The sequence below is a fragment of the Lasioglossum baleicum genome, chromosome 14 (assembly GCF_051020765.1).
Source record: "Lasioglossum baleicum chromosome 14, iyLasBale1, whole genome shotgun sequence".
NCBI classification, from domain to species: domain Eukaryota; kingdom Metazoa; phylum Arthropoda; class Insecta; order Hymenoptera; family Halictidae; genus Lasioglossum; species Lasioglossum baleicum.
Window position 1 is genome coordinate 4,930,532 of NC_134942.1, and position 15,440 is coordinate 4,945,971.

General features: G+C 38.0%; 5 protein-coding genes across 9 annotated transcripts in view; 3 read left to right on the forward strand and 2 right to left on the reverse strand.

Annotated features, from left to right (window-relative positions):
• Nucleotides 1–33: 33 nt before the first annotated feature.
• Nucleotides 34–3,186, forward strand: LOC143215878 (asparagine synthetase domain-containing protein 1). Its single transcript, XM_076438463.1, has 7 exons — nt 34–185; nt 294–434; nt 846–1,046; nt 1,118–2,038; nt 2,124–2,536; nt 2,611–2,792; nt 2,878–3,186. The coding sequence occupies exons 2-6, from the start codon at nt 372–374 to the stop codon at nt 2,783–2,785; spliced, it is 1,773 nt and encodes a 590-aa protein (XP_076294578.1). The 5' UTR covers nt 34–185; nt 294–371; the 3' UTR covers nt 2,786–2,792; nt 2,878–3,186.
• Rbsn-5 (Rabenosyn-5) lies at nt 441–7,951 on the reverse strand. 3 transcript variants are annotated; one of them, XM_076438467.1, is made up of 8 exons: nt 7,666–7,951; nt 7,445–7,567; nt 7,219–7,359; nt 6,998–7,159; nt 6,570–6,921; nt 6,058–6,445; nt 5,841–5,977; nt 441–1,035 (listed from the first exon to the last, which is right to left on the reverse strand). In XM_076438467.1, the coding sequence occupies exons 1-8, from the start codon at nt 7,799–7,801 to the stop codon at nt 1,014–1,016; spliced, it is 1,461 nt and encodes a 486-aa protein (XP_076294582.1). In that variant the 5' UTR covers nt 7,802–7,951; the 3' UTR covers nt 441–1,013. The 3 variants fall into 3 exon arrangements, with proteins under 3 accessions (XP_076294582.1, XP_076294581.1, XP_076294580.1); XM_076438466.1 differs by having other exon boundaries at nt 5,724–5,977; XM_076438465.1 differs by having other exon boundaries at nt 441–5,977.
• On the forward strand, nt 4,207–5,569 carry Tub (interleukin 1 receptor associated kinase 4 tube). Of its 2 annotated transcripts, none has more exons than XM_076438471.1 (3): nt 4,207–4,376; nt 4,450–4,619; nt 4,680–5,569. In XM_076438471.1, the coding sequence occupies exons 1-3, from the start codon at nt 4,207–4,209 to the stop codon at nt 5,378–5,380; spliced, it is 1,041 nt and encodes a 346-aa protein (XP_076294586.1). In that variant the 3' UTR covers nt 5,381–5,569. The 2 variants fall into 2 exon arrangements, with proteins under 2 accessions (XP_076294586.1, XP_076294587.1); XM_076438472.1 differs by having other exon boundaries at nt 4,683–5,569.
• A 123-nt stretch (nt 7,952–8,074) lies between the features above and the next one.
• LOC143215881 (ADP-ribosylhydrolase ARH3) lies at nt 8,075–9,897 on the reverse strand. Of its 2 annotated transcripts, XM_076438470.1 has the most exons (7): nt 9,852–9,897; nt 9,511–9,757; nt 9,273–9,430; nt 8,960–9,178; nt 8,773–8,885; nt 8,458–8,686; nt 8,075–8,384 (listed from the first exon to the last, which is right to left on the reverse strand). In XM_076438470.1, exons 2-7 carry the CDS (start codon nt 9,680–9,682, stop codon nt 8,217–8,219), a joined length of 1,059 nt encoding a protein of 352 aa, XP_076294585.1. In that variant the 5' UTR covers nt 9,683–9,757; nt 9,852–9,897; the 3' UTR covers nt 8,075–8,216. The 2 variants fall into 2 exon arrangements, with proteins under 2 accessions (XP_076294585.1, XP_076294584.1); XM_076438469.1 differs by having other exon boundaries at nt 9,511–9,896.
• A 940-nt stretch (nt 9,898–10,837) lies between these two features.
• LOC143215886 (A-type potassium channel modulatory protein KCNIP1) overlaps nt 10,838–15,440 on the forward strand; it is a 43,388-nt gene continuing 38,785 nt past the window's right edge. Inside the window, exon 1 of the mRNA XM_076438480.1 lies at nt 10,838–11,572. The gene's annotated coding sequence lies outside the window, so the exon portion shown is untranslated. The remainder of the gene's footprint in view (nt 11,573–15,440) is intronic.

Genomic DNA, 15,440 nt, shown 5'->3' on the forward strand with positions numbered 1-15,440 from the left:
GGTCTGTGGTCTGACTGTTCAATCAGACTGTCATTTCCTGATTCACCGTGTAGGGGCCGCTATATATACACACGACACACGACACACGTGACACGGTTGCTCGTTGCTATGTAAATATATAGTTGCAAGTTGCAAGGTGGATGAAGGTGGAGGAGAACTGAGGAGAACTGAGGAGAACGAAATATGTATGAATACCTATGCTTCATTGAAAAGATTAAATTCATTTGCAGTATAAAAACCGAAATGATTGAACATAATCAATGACTAAAATATATTTATCTGTTTTGTTTTAGCAAATAGATATTACGAGGATTCGCTATTCTCTGTTTAAAAATATTTGTAGATTAAGGTCATGTTTATACCGGTTAACAATGTGCGGTATATTTTGTCATGTTTCACATAACTACAAAAATAATCCACAAGTTCCTCACGAGGTAATATTACTTTACTTACCCGCGATTTATTGAGAAATCCTTAATTGTGTCCAAATGTACAATGTATCTCGTGAAACGTAATCTAATAACCTCTCCTGGGATTATTATTTGAAAGATGAATGAAATATGTAGTATTTAGCATTGTGTGTGTGTGTCGTTGAAAATTATATTAACCTTCAGTTACTCGCACTTCATTTTCTACATAACTGTTTACATGGAACTTTATTTCTATGCAAAATAGATATTAACTAGTGTAAACGGCACCTTTGTTTATGCTTGAAACACTAAATTTAATGTTTTGAGATTGTAAGTACTGCACGCGAGTAATTAAAAGTTAATGGGCTTCTAGTGGTTGAAGCGTTGAAGTTAAACTTCCATAAACTAACTGCTAAAGTTACAATATTTTGCTAGTGGAACAGGTGCAAGGATTTAATAGTTGCTCGTGGCCCTGATAATGTTGCCGAAAGGATAGAGCATTTAAACGAAGACTGGTGCGGTCATTTTGCTGCCTCTGTATTATGGATGCAAGGCTCTAACTTAAATGTACAACCTGTTGTAGATTCTTTTGGTAATATTCTTCTATGGAATGGAGATGTATTCTCTGGAACATTGGTAAATATCTTATATCATTGTTGCAACACAAACTATCTAATTAATAATAATAATTGTATTTCTAATTTAAGGCACAAGACAATATATGCGACACAGATGCAATATTGCATTCTCTGCAATCTTCTACGAATGTAATGTCTGTATTTCAAGAAATACACGGACCATATAGTTTTATATATTTTCAAAAATCTAACAACTGCTTATACTTTGGTAGAGATATAATAGGACGTCACAGCTTGCTTTTGAAATCGAATACTGATGAAAATAGTTTAACTTTAATGTCTGTCGCTAATAAGCAGATTAAAGGCATTGTGGAAGTTCCTGCGATCGGTCTATTTATGATGAACTTGTCCAGTTCGAGGGTAAATCTGGCATGTTATCCATGGAGAGAGCCGGACTTAAGATTCACAGATGTTATCGAAGCATTAGAAACACATTTAAACGTAGACATCGATATAAAGGAGACTATAATTGACTCTGATACGACAACCAATATACACTTACATCCTAGCATCAAAGATTTGGAGTGCTTCGAGAATAGTTTCCACTTTGAACAATCTTACAAAACTTTAGAATATTTATTAGAAAACAAAGATATACACGAAAGAGTAACTCATTTGTCGCAGCTTCTTCACAAAGCTGTAGACGTTCGAATAAAGAAGCAGCCGAAACTTTGTAAAACTTGTATCAAATTAGTTTTACACGGAGAAACTGTTACGTGCGATCATGCGAAAATCGGTGTACTTTTCTCTGGAGGCTTAGACTCTGCTATTTTAGCGCTAATCGCTAATACATATGTACCGCAAAACGAGTGTATAGATCTGATAAATGTTGCATTCGAAAAATCAGTTAAAACGTCTACAAACTCTAGTGTATATAACGAGAAACAAATTGTACATGACCAGTACGATGTTCCCGATAGGAAAACTGGCAAACAAACGTTTTTAGAGCTTTTAAACATTTGTCCGAATAGAAAGTGGAATTTCGTAGAAGTACAGTATTCACAGATTTTTTATATGGTTTTTAAGACTTTGTAAGCCTTATGGAAAATTACACGACTATGTATCATTGTTTCAGGTGAATATCACGCAAGCAGAGTTACAAAAATATCGTTCGTCGAGAATTTGTCATTTACTGTATCCACTTTGTACAATACTGGATGAAAGTTTAGGCTGTGCTGTATGGTTTGCGAGTCGTGCAACAGGTATACTTTCTACGAGCAATCGTATTTACGAATCACCGTGTAGGGTGCTTCTGCTAGGCATGGGCGCGGATGAATTGTTCGGTGGATACATGAGACACAGAACAATATTGAAACACAAAGGTTGGAATGCGTTAGCAGAGGAATTAAGTATAGAGTTGGCTAGAATTTCTGAAAGAAATTTGGGTCGCGACGATCGTATTGTATCGGATCACGGGAAACAATCTAGGCTACCATATTTAGATGAGAATGTAGTCGACTACGTTCAACAACTAAAACCATGGGAAAGGTAAGTTCAGGTTGAAAAAGTTAGTCGAAGGAATTAATTATAATAATCGAATCAAAATCTGTAAATTCTCCTAGATGTTATCCTACGGATAAAATGCCCTCAGGATTAGGAGATAAATTATTATTGCGTCTACTAGCATACAAACTGGGTTTCCAAAATACGGCTACTTTTCCTAAAAGAGCTTTTCAATTTGGCTCTCGAATTGCTAATAGCAAAGAAAACGCAAAAGATGTATCCGACAGGTTGTGAGATGATGGTTTGTATTATCCTCTTGATCGCTTCTGCCATAATCTTCTAGATTAATCGAATTGGTATTAAAATGAAAAATTGTTTTATTTTAGACTAGTTTAATATCCCAGTCAGCACAGCCTGGCACAGCCTACCACCTGACCCAGCTTGCAGAACCCCTGACCTACAGATTACGGGCAAACACAACGCTTGGAGCTGCTCGAGGCCCAGGCAGCTCGATTTTGGACGGGCCCCTGTGCGCACCAATGTGCCGCATATCACCTGCAGAAACTCGAGCCCAGGGCCTGCAGGCCGGGCCGGGATTCAGCCTGTTTTTGAGAGGATAGCACGGTCACACTAATGTGGCCAATTAGGCCGATGCCAGTATACAGAACACAAGGCGGGTCGCATGAATGTGGCAGAAGTCGTTAAAGTAAAAAAATAACACTTTTGAGGGCGATTTGCCTAGATTGATCTTTTATCTGGCGTTTTTGACTACTGACAAAACCCCGTGTTTGTATTATCACAAAATGAGAACGCGAATCCCGCATCCTTGCAATTTTGCAAATGGGCCAAATACCGGCCCGGCCTGCAGGCCCTGGGCTTGAGCCCCTGCAGGTGGCATGCGCGCCCAGGGACCCGGCCAAAATCGAGCTGGCGTGCTATCTGGGATACTGCACTTTTTCACCAAGCCTGTGATATTTTGTGTGCTTGCCATTTTTGTTACTATATTTTACTAAATCACATCGAAATATACGTTTTTATATGGTAAATATATCATTTTTACTGTAATTTTTATATACATTTTGCACAATACATGTAAATGAAACAAACTAAATATGTATGTTATCAACATTTCAAATTTCTAATCCCTCACCATAATTAAATACACAAACTTGATGAATATTGTAAAATTATAATTGTGTAAAAGATGACAGAAGCGAGTATGAGACTCAATTTGATTGCAATGGATGAATCAGAAAATCTGAATGATTCAGATGCTGGATAGAGTATAGAGTATATTGTAATTTTGTAATCTCCTAACAAAATCATATATGATACGTTATCTTGTGAAACATAACATTGAACAATTGGGAACAATTGTGAACGAAATTTATCTACACATTGAAAATATTATTAGATATTGGAAATTATTAAACACAAATTTATTACAAAAAGGTATATAAATAGGTTAGAAACCCTTTTCCTGCACTTTTCCTGTTACGATTTTTTACATAAAAAGATTCTACATATGTATATGTAACTTTTGTAACATATATATTTAATATTTATTTAAAGTACGAATTATTGTATAAGGCCATTGAATAATGTGGTTATAAAACAATATAAAACGAATAGAACATTGTAGGTTATATGCTGAAACCTTGACTGATTGTGAGAGGGTATTGTGAAGTTCAGCTGAGTTCAGTCAAAATATCACAATGTTGGAAAGCACTGTCTTTTTGGATACAGAATTAAGGAAATTAAGGCCTGCAGAATTATATACACTCGGACAAATGCTTAGCATATCCGATTCATGGAAAAAGTTAATGGCTATTGTACCAAAAACAGAACATTGTGATTTTCCTAAATTTAATTCCGAACATTTCTGGTAATTTGCTAACTGTAACACTATATGTAGAAGGGTATTAAATATTGTCTTCATACTATGTAAATTTCTGTAGCATGATCGAACAATCTGCACGCGAACAAGGAAGAAACGCAGCAGAAATATTTTTATCGGAATGGGGAACAATGGGCAGAAAAAGGCCAACATTGCGCATTCTATTAAAACTTTTAGCGAAAGCAGAATTATTTAGAGCTGCTGATTATGTAGCAGGCACCATATTAAAAGGTATTATGAACTAATATACAGTATAATTTATTTTTAGTACAATGTAAAACTTCTTGTTAGCAGAGGAGTTTCCGAAACGACCAGAATGTGGACCAGCAGCTCCCGTAGATATGGATGAAGAAATAAAGAAATTGTTAGAAGAGAACGTGGAGTCACAAAATACGTACTCCAGCGAATCTCTAATACTTAAATTACCTTCTGACATTAATGACAATAAAACAGCTAATCCTAAAGCGATCGACGATGCAGAGAACGATAATTCATTGCAAAGAAACATGCAGTCGACGAAACTAATTTCTACGAAAGAGAAACATAATGAGAAGTGTTTGGAAAACGTTGGAAATCAACAGAAAAATGGAGTAAACGACAGTAATTCGCAGAGACGTGATTTTAAGGATCAAGAATTACCATCTTGTGAATTACCTGTACTTCTAACGGAATTTGGACTAAATATAAAACAGATGACATTAAATGGCATTAAGGAACTGCAGTCGGATGAACTTCCACTAGTCTTGAACAATAGTATAATCGCATCTGGCGATAATTTACAAGTTAATCCTACAAACAATTCGTCGAGCCTTCCCAATCTTGATTTCGATCGAAACGAACTAGTAACTGCAGAATTGCCTCAGTGCATCGTTCAACTTGGTAGAGATTGTAAAACTAATCCAGACAGTATTAATTTTAATGAGGAGAATACAGTACAAAATGTGTTGAATACGCAAGAATTACCTATCACAGTTTTAGAATACAACGATTAATATAATTGATATAATTTTTTATAAAGTAGTGAAATGCAACAACTATAAATATTTCATAAGCACTGTGATATATATATATATATATATATAAATCTCCATATAAATTTCGTGTTAAAAATTATATACTTTCTTAAGCATCGATATGTACATATATAATATAGTAAATATACATACTATGAAATATCTGAATGTTGTGATAGAATTATATTTATCGATATAAAGAAACCCACAACATATACATTGCATTGCACAGCAACGCATGGAATAGATGCATGAAACATTGGATATATTAGAAACATTTATTAAGTCTTATTAAATTTGATGTATAGTTGTATAGCGTTACCTATAAATGCAGTTGCAAGAGTGCGTCTATCCGTCGCTATTATTACTCTGATTCATAGTAAAGTAGAGACTTTGAAGTTCTCTAAGATTGTTTTCTAACGTGGCGACTTCATCGTACCTGCAATCATCCCTAGCTTGTTTAATGTAAGCTCGGAGATTACTCATTTGTTCGATTATAGGATCCATAGACGAAGGCATCTTAGGTGCAACAGTAGAAGGTCCCCAGCCTTGTGCTTGGTTCCACTCCACTACTGGCTGCGCAAACAATATCATTCCTTGAAACAACTACTTTGGTTTTCATATCGTTTTTCTTTTCATATATACATATATAATACCTGATTTTCTTTTGGGGATGGTCGAATTTCATTATTCCACATTTCTCTTTTACGTATCTCTCTCGACTTCTCTCGCTGTTCTTCTTCCAGTTGTCTTTCATGAGCTATTCTCGCTTCCAATTGTTTCTGACGTTCTTCTTGCAACTCTGTGTATCTCTCTTCACTCGGCAAAGCTTGTACAGTCAATAATACCTCTTTCAAAAATATCATTGCAGATACTCTAACCATCTGATGCAATCTGAGCTCTTGTTCTTGTGGAGGATTTTCCACGCATTTTGTGCCTAGCACAGAGATCCGTTTGCTGATTAAGTCTATATTTTCACCTAGTCTTGCGATCTTAACTCTCAGAGCCTGTGCATCTTCTAGATTATACGTAGATTCTCCTTCACTGAAAAATCAGTTTCTTGATACATACACATAAATTCGTATAAAGTTCATACGAAGATTAAGGTATTGTAGGTTGTTGAATTTGTCTTGATACATTATAATAAAATATAATATAATATAAGTACCTAAGAGATTCCCACATTTTAGTATACATTTTTATATTTTGGGATGCTTCTTCCATGTAAGCCTTCATCTTTTCATAAAACTGACACAGAATCGGTTTGTCAAAGTGTTTCGCTTTCTGTATTTCTCTTGCATCAAGTAAATTTGCACAGTGCATGCAAATTCTGAAATGTTGTTCGCCAACTGCCGAATCATTGACTAACGACAGAACGCTGTTCAAACTACCACTGGAGGGTGATCTAGCCAACTTTGTAAGACCTTTACCTGTACGTACTAAACGTTCTGAAATTGGTCTTTCGGAAGTAGGAGACAGTGCAGAATCATCTTGGACAGATACAGGACTGGTCATTTTTCCTTGAATTTAATAATTAATAGAATTATTTCATCTTAAGACTAAATTGTTATTATACGCCAGTCTCGCAAGACTTACTTGCATCGTGCAAAGATAGAAACACTGTACAATTGTGGCACATGACAGCTCCGCAAAGTCTACAGTGATGTTTTCTTCTAGCAATGTGAAAACTCTTTGCACAATTTGGGCACAGCTTTACATCTTTCTCGTCTATCCATGGCACGATTGTGCGTTCATGAGCTACATTAACAGAGTTATATTAGTCTATCGTTTTAGTATATTTTGCAATCAAAATATACCTTTTCTGTCAACGGGATCAGCTGGTAAATTATTTAATAATTTATCTAGCCTTATGAGAAGCTTATTTGTTTCCGTAGAGTATCGTTCCAGTCTTGCATTTCTTATTTCTTTAAAATACACTGTGTGTGATTTGATCTCACCTAAAGTCGTATATAATTGTACATCGTATAAAATTGATTTACAAAACAAATACAAGAAACAAGACTATAATACATTCATTTATACCTATTTCTTGGGGTCCCCAATTCAGTTCTGGACTACGTTGTCTACTATTTGGTACAGCAGCTGCGAACGATTCTGGTATTTCATCTTGTTTTAAAATCTTCTTTTTAGCTTTGCCAAAAAGATCTAAAAAGAAATTTATCGATTGATCTCAAATATTCGAGTTCGAAAATAAAAATGTGAATTTAATATTTTGTTATATAGACGACAGTAAAAACACTTACCTTTAAGCGATTTCAAGATTTCTGGGTCGTCATTATGAAAATCTTCGAAATGTTTAGTTAACTGTGTTGGAGCTTTAAATTCTGTCATACATATTGGACAAATAAATCCTTCTAACACTTTCTCGTTGCAAGCCATTTTAACAAATAAGGTTCTACGAAAAAATTTGCTATTTTCTACCTTAATTATTTTCTATTTAATAGGAAACATTAATTGCTCAGAGGCGTCTTTCTGTTTGTAGATAGAAAACGTGTTTTCCAAGCGGCCATGTTGAATCGTATCAGCTGATAGAAGTGTCACTTTTTTTTATCAGATTAAAAGACACCGAAGACTAAAAATACACGTTTATTTGATAAATACACAAATTAATGATAATACGAATAACTGATATGACAGGTTTGTATTTGTATTTAATAAGATAGAAATGCAATTGTTCCATTCTGAGTAGAAAGTAATAGTTTTTATTAGAATTACTTTAATGCCATAGAATTACGTTGATATACAATATACATGATCATTATTATTGTGTTGTTGTACAAAAGAAAGCCTATTCTTATTCTGCTGTTGCTACGTCGAATAACTCATCAGCTAGCTTCCTAAATTTTTCGGCGTCTTCGCAATGTCGCAGAAGGTTTGAATTGATTTCTTCTTCTCCATAAAATGCCCCAGCAATTGCACCGGTCATGCTGCCAATAGTATCCGTATCGCCACCCAAAGTAATCTAAGCATAAAAACCAATTTTAATATGAATTATTACATTTTCTACATTAAGATGTAACAAGCAGTATATTTACAGCATATTGTATGGCTCGTCTGAAAGGATTTTCTGTTTGTATGCCACCAATTGGTTTCTGTGCTTTTAAGAAACAAAATATAGCAGTTGGCACTGAATATAGAGCTGAAATATTAGTTCCTAACTTGAGAACCACTTTTTCATCATGCGGCCCTTCACCCTCTTCCGAAATTAAATCTTTTAATACATTTAATTGTGTCGTATAAGGTTCTGGTTCCGATAGACCCAAACTATAAAAAGCAAAAATTCATTGATTATAATGGCAACTATATTTTTAGAACAGCGGAACGAGTTTCAATATGTTTTTAGAACATACTCGTCTTCATCTGCCTCTAATTCATCCACTTTCTCGATTAAGTTGTCAACAAAACTTTTGACATTCAGTTGTTCCCTAGGATCTAACAGCAGACTTTGGTGAACCGCTGCTGCCTGTAAAGCGATAATAAGATAAATAATACAGAATAAAATGATAAAGATAATATAACAAAACGTAATATAGGTACTTGTAAAATAGCACCATTTATCGCTTCCGTATGAGTATGAGTTATTTGGGTTGCTTTTGTAACGGTGTCTACTAGGCTATTGTAATCCTTATAACAAAATAAGGCGATAGGTGCAACTCTCATAGCTCCACCATTTCCATATGAGCCTTGACCATTAAATTGGTCCTTTGCTGGCTTCACAATATCCGCAAACTTGTTACCACGTAATTTGTGAAATACCTTGTAGCATTAAAAGTACATGTAAGTAACGAAAATGTAAGTTTTGTGTGCTCGAATGTGGATATTGTATTCGAATAGTATCATCGTATCGTACTGTTACAACACCAGAACCATAGCCTCGATTAGATTCTTCATAATAACGTTTGACAAATCTTTTCGCCAAGTCGAGCGTGTTCAGTTCCTTTTTCTCCGCTAAAGATTTGGCCATGGAGTAAGTCATCGCAGAGTCATCTGTAAACTGCATGACAGGAGCTACGGAATTTAAAAAAATACTCTGTATCTACACTGTCAATAAGAACACGAGGAAACTAGCGTACAAATAAGAAATTCACCTTTGAACGGTGGTCCCTCCAATTTATCGAGGGATCGTTGTAAAACTAATTTCATGCCATTTGTCAATAGTTTCTCACTTTCGTACGGGTTACCTAAACAATCGCCGACTAGGGCACCCAGCATAGACCCACGAAATTTACTTCTCAGTAGCGAGAGATCCATTTCTGTCATAACCTTCTAAATTCGCAAGTGTTCACAATCTTTGGCGCTTCAAGACAATGATGATTCGCAGCATCTACATCGGTACTGAGACCGATACGAACATATTGGAAACGATTTGTATTTCTTGAATAAAAAATCGTACAATCGAGACAGATGGTACGAACCAGTACGAACTTACGAACAATAATTAACATCAACTGAGCCGTAAGGGTTAGGTTATAATTGTTTAAACAGTTAATACCTAGTTCCTCGTTTAGATGTCTCTGCCGTAAAATTTTTATGGGATCATGTCCGTGTTTATATCATGTTTATATTTATTCGTGTACTAATCCGACTAATCGTAAATTCTGTACCTGAAGAGACTTATAGATCTTGTAATCTAAAATCGCGTTCTTTGAAATAGAAAACAAAATATAGTTGTTCGTGTGTGAATTGTAAAAGTGTTTACATTCGCAATTACATACATCCAATATTTTGCGTCAACAATGACTATAACAGAAAGAATGCAACAACTCAGTAAGTATACATATATGTAAATGTATAATATTCATTTTCACGCGCTTAGGGGGATCGTTATGTGGAAATCAATCGTTTCTTTTTGGAGTATCGGCCCTTATACTAATCAATATAATGATTAGGATAAATGCCGGGTAGTACCGCGCGGCGAGCACTTGATCGATCCACTTAACCCCTTGCCTCGAAGATTTGAACAAAGTCTACCAAATGTGAATGTTACGCGTTTCTTTTTAGACGAAATAAGATTTGATTCGTTTATAATCACTATTTAAGCATTAACATAAACGTAGCCATACGAAGAATATAAATTTCTCCTCTACGAGTTTTTGGGGGTAAAGGATTTTATGCATTCATAACAAAAACGAGTACATATATAGGTGTGATTCGACAGAGTGAAAACATTGGAAGAATGTCAAATGTTCTGTCGAAATGCAAATGTTTATTTTGCATAAAGATCCGCTGTCGTATTAATCACTGTAAAGAAAATGTTACGTCAAGGGGTTAACGAATGAAAAACATTGCAGATAAGCGTACAGAGGCGACGACGTTAACGCTTCTGAATGTTTACAGGTGATGCGCGGCGCTTTTGAAGCGGTCGGTGTGGAGGGGGTTGCCGGTGTTCGGTTAAGGGCGGTTTTCGTCGGAAGGATCGCGGCCGGCGATTGGTCGGGGCAGAGGATGCGTGGTCCGCTCTCAACCCGGGCATATCCAGTCTAGCGGCGACCGCGTACACGCGCGGTCCGTTTTCTTGTTTCTCGGTTCTCGTTTCTCGTTATTCTAGTTTCTTTAATCAGTTTTTCAGTTATCCGCGGGACTCTCTCGCCGCGATACGTCGGCCGACCGATGAGAAACGAGCGGCGAGTATCGTCGGTCGTGTTCACGGTCCCGCCGCCGCCGCTGCCGCCGCCGCGGCCGGCTCGTTCCACGAACACGGACACACGTCTCGACCGATCGCCGCTGGGATAAGTGTCGGCAAGGATGCCGTTTCGTTGCTGTGACTGCTCCGTATAACGTCCCAGCAGACGTGTGTACACTGTATCCACAGTGTACACTACCGTGCTTGTTCACCCGTCGAGGAATCGTCGAGCAACCGCGTCCCATCGACGAAACCATCGGAACGCGGTCATCCACCCTGCGTTCGAGCAGCCAGCAGCCAACAGTCACCAGTCAGCAGCCGCCTCGCGAGCCGAAACTACCCGAGTTCGTTTCACCTCTGAACTCGATCCCCCACATATATCTCTCTTCTCCCTTGTCTGCTCCGTTCTGCTCCGCACCGCTCTGTTCCGCCTCCGTGTTTCGACCGCCGCTCTTCGTCCTTCGCTCCCACAGTGTTATTGAATTTTCGCCGAGCGGACCGTCAGCCCATCACCACCTCGAACCAACGTAAGTCCTCTTCTGATTCCCCTTTTCGCAAACACGCTGCTCAACGCCGCGTGGCTCTTTAATATCTCCGGAGTATTCAACAGTCGACGGACCTGTTTGTTGTTATTTCGTCAGATTTTCTCTTCAGTAACTTCTCTGTGTAACGATACGCCTTTATTATGCATGGAACCATTCGCGGAAACTGTTGGCTAGCGGGCAGGATTTGTCAAATTACGCACGGCACATTTTTGTATAATGCGCCGAAGCTATTTTCGAGCAGGCGCCAGAAATGACACGACCTGTGGGCAACAGTAGAGCGAACCGTACCGAGTCGTACCCAGTAGTAGCGACTCGATACAGTGTAATTAACCCTCTCGATGTTTATCCGATCTGTTGTACTCGCCATAGGAAGGTGGGAATCTTTTGTTGAACGACGGGCGTACTCGTCATGGAGAAGAACGAATTCTCCCCAGCGATCAAGCTGGCCAGAAGTAAACAAAAACTTGGTTCAACGTGTGACGTTCGATGTTGATAAGCGTCGAGTGACTCTGGGGTCATCGGTCATGAAGAGTTGCATCGTTGAAATCGGCTCTGCAACTCTATACATTCTAGTAATCGATATATTCAATCGCTATTGGAATAATTGAGCGTGATGGCGAGCTCATAATTGCTCGAGCTTAACACTGAACCTACCACGGTCAAATAACCGATTCTACATGTTCCGATTATTGAATACATTGAATACATTTCCTCGACAGTCTCGATAAATTTAGTGTCGCCGTTTTAATAAAAGGCTCGATGTTAAAATAATCCATTTTGTTTAATGTCATTAGCGGGAACAGTACTCGTTCCCAGTGAAACGATCGATTTAGGATATTTTCGTCGTACAATGGCGGCGGCTGTTAGACGAGTACAACGATCCATAGATCGGTCGTCTCGATGCGAGACTCGCGGGCTTGTTTCCGGAAGCGAATCGGCGCGAGAGTTGAACGACTAATGTAAGAGCGGCGAATAGAGACTGCACTTTCCGTGCATTCAGAAAACACGGAACGAGAGAGATCGAGATCCCCTTGTGATTCGACTGTTTCCGCGATTGTATCAGCTGTGCTTGTTGTTTTTTCGGCAGCGGCGCCAGTCGCGATGTTTTCTCCCTTCTCTTTCCGTTCCGAAAAATCGAGCAACAACAAATACCCCTCGATTTGTTGCCGTTCGAGGGAAACACTCATTTCGCCGGTGGAGTAAACTCGCCAAAACTCGGCGTAAACACTGAATTTTTCATTGTTCCCGGAGCTTTCTCGTTCGTTCCCGAAGTTTGGTCGGTTTTCTCGATTTTCAATGTTTATCGCCGGATAATTCTTCGTTTCTCGTGTGGTAGAGCGAGTGTTTCGTCGTGGGGAACGTAACCGAATTTTATCGTCGAAGTGAATCGCACGGATTTGATGGAGGATTTAACGAGGTGCGCGTAATTCCTGCACGCATGGTATTCGGTTTACTTCACGGTCTATTTTCGATGGCACTAATGCGATCTCAAAATTTACTACTGACAATGAACGCGCATCTCCGCCGGGAATAGGACGGAATCGCTGAACACAATTAAACAATTGTTTGTTTGTTTGCTTGTTTGCTTGCCCTTTTTCTCTCTTTCTCTCTCTCTCGTTGTTGCCATTCGCGTACTTGTTTATGCTGGTGATTGAAAAAATCATTCGACCTGCAAATGTTTGTTGTTGCAACGTTCCAACATTAATTAGGAGATTGAAACGGAGGGTAACCGTTAAGCGGACTTTCCCCTTTTCTTTGTATACGAAGTGCTGCGCGTTTATTTATGCATTTACGTGGATTCGGGCCAGAGCGTGCGAAGAGCAATCGATGGGAACCGGAATATTTGCGGAAACAAACACCAGACCGATTTCTTCGATCTGGAAAATATTTGCGTAAACTCTTTTTTGCCACACGGCCAACAAGTAACTCTGTTATTCGTTCCGCCGTTGCTACCATGCACTCGACACCGTTCTTTCGAGGAAATTTTCCAGAAACGATTTCGTGCTTCTCTTCATTTCTATTCTAATCTTTATGGATTTCCCCTTCTCTAGTAAACTGTTCTATCTGAAAATTCTATTACCTTTCAAAGTACTCGAAGTTGTAACGATTCGACGACTTTATCGGGGACTTTATTGATTAGGGGTTAACGAATACCGGTAACCGATTGTGGATTTATCGATACGCTTATTGAGAGGAGACAATTTTCTTTTGCATAGAAATCCGCAGTCTGATAATCCTAAAGGCCTACATGGGACGCGAGGCGGCACGATACACGTCGTCCATACGTACACACCTGTATTGATTGAGCGATAACCACGTTGAATAGCGTAATCAAAACTGTGAATCGCGGCTGAAAATGTTCTACGGATGTTGGTTTCTTAATTTTCGGAGTGGACCCGGCTGGTCCAGATTGCTTTCTTTAATTAATTCGTTTTTACAGCGGTATCGCATGTTGGGAGCGCCCTCGCTTCCGAGCCGAGTCACACGAAAGTAGGTAATGAGAACCGCAATTAGCGATTTGCGTTACTCGGATTTCGGTACGAGCTCCAGAAGGACTCGTAACGGGGCTGCCGTTCAACGAGAAGCCGATTTACCACTGAAACCGCCGAAGCAAACTAGTTTTCGTTGCCTTCGGAACGATAAATTCCATATCGCAGTAAACCTAGAACTTTCTGGTGCTGGACTTATATTTTAGCTTCTCGATATCTCTCGCCGAAGGAAGCCGAGACAAATCAACGTCTCGAGTTATTGGAATTCGAACGAAAAATTACTATACATACTACGATTCAAATCAATTTCTACGGTATCTTAACCATTTGCCATTTTTTGTAGATCGCGATTTATAAATCAAATCAAATTTATATCTATTATGAAAGTGGTGTAAATCATATTAACCCTTATACGATCCTCAGGGTAAAAATTCACCCATTTACTATTTTCACATACTGTAAAATCATTGTGCAAGACTATCTTTCATTATGCATAATTATTGTTGAATGGCAAAAAAAAAAGGAAATCCTGAAACATGTATCCTCTATTTTGGAGCAAAGAAGACACACCCATGTTTACATTAAAATGAACTAAGAGAAACTGCAAAAGAAATCAAATTTTTAATATGTTGTTTAAACAGAAAACGTTTGTTAAAATTTTCTTGAGCGACTACATTTCCCATTGAAAAACACACAATTTGAAAAAAAATTCAAATTTTTTCGACCTCTGGTTTCCGAGATATCTCAAAAAATATGGTTTTGAACCCCACAACTTTGAGGGCTGTTTTCACCCCTTCAAAGTGGATGGTTGCCGATAAAAAAAACACGTATCAAATATTTTTCAAAGAACTATAAGCTCCCATATGTTTCATCAAAATCGGATTTTCGCATCTGACTGAATATGTTCCCTTGTGAGCGTCGCCGGCAGAGTGTTAATCTTCGATACATTGAATTTGGATTTTGTCTTGCAGATTAGAAAAGGATTTTTTTTTTGATACCTACTTGATAATTGATGAAATTTCAACAAAAATTAATGAAATCCCAACAAAAACATAATAACATAAACAGGAGCCAAGTTCCTGTGACCGTAAGAAGTTGCGAGATCAAACAAAGTACGGCCAAGTTCGTTAGCTTAGAAATACCTCTTGCAATACTGAAAAAAGCGTCAATTTTTAAAGAGTTACACGGAGTTAAAAGGTGTTGGGTAGCGGCCAAGTTTGAATAATTTAGCCCTCCACGTAACTCTTTAAAAATTGAATAGCGTTCTTTTAAATTAATTTTTACAAACGTTTTGTTCAGTATTGCAAGAGGTATTTCTAAGCTAACGAACTTGGCCGTATTTTCTTTGATCTCACAACTTT

Bases quoted from the DNA above. Each gene is read 5' to 3' on its own strand.
- LOC143215878 (XM_076438463.1), top strand. From the start codon at position 372: ATGTGCGGTATATTTTGTCATGTTTCACATAACTACAAAAATAATCCA. The intron at 1,047-1,117 runs GTAAATATCTTA...TTCTAATTTAAG, and splicing joins ATGTATTCTCTGGAACATTG to GCACAAGACAATATATGCGA. The intron at 2,039-2,123 runs GTACAGTATTCA...TCATTGTTTCAG, and splicing joins GAAAGTGGAATTTCGTAGAA to GTGAATATCACGCAAGCAGA.
- Tub (XM_076438471.1), top strand. From the start codon at position 4,207: ATGTTGGAAAGCACTGTCTTTTTGGATACAGAATTAAGGAAATTAAGG. The intron at 4,377-4,449 runs GTAATTTGCTAA...AAATTTCTGTAG, and splicing joins TTTAATTCCGAACATTTCTG to CATGATCGAACAATCTGCAC. The intron at 4,620-4,679 runs GTATTATGAACT...ACTTCTTGTTAG, and splicing joins AGCAGGCACCATATTAAAAG to CAGAGGAGTTTCCGAAACGA.
- Rbsn-5 (XM_076438466.1), bottom strand. From the start codon at position 7,801: ATGGCTTGCAACGAGAAAGTGTTAGAAGGATTTATTTGTCCAATATGT. The intron at 7,568-7,665 runs GTAAGTGTTTTT...ATTTCTTTTTAG, and splicing joins AATCTTGAAATCGCTTAAAG to ATCTTTTTGGCAAAGCTAAA. The intron at 7,160-7,218 runs GTATATTTTGAT...CTGTTAATGTAG, and splicing joins TGATCCCGTTGACAGAAAAG to CTCATGAACGCACAATCGTG.
- LOC143215881 (XM_076438470.1), bottom strand. From the start codon at position 9,682: ATGACAGAAATGGATCTCTCGCTACTGAGAAGTAAATTTCGTGGGTCT. The intron at 8,886-8,959 runs GTACCTATATTA...ATCGCTTTACAG, and splicing joins TAAATGGTGCTATTTTACAA to GCAGCAGCGGTTCACCAAAG. The intron at 8,385-8,457 runs GTAAATATACTG...TTTTATGCTTAG, and splicing joins GACGAGCCATACAATATGCT to ATTACTTTGGGTGGCGATAC.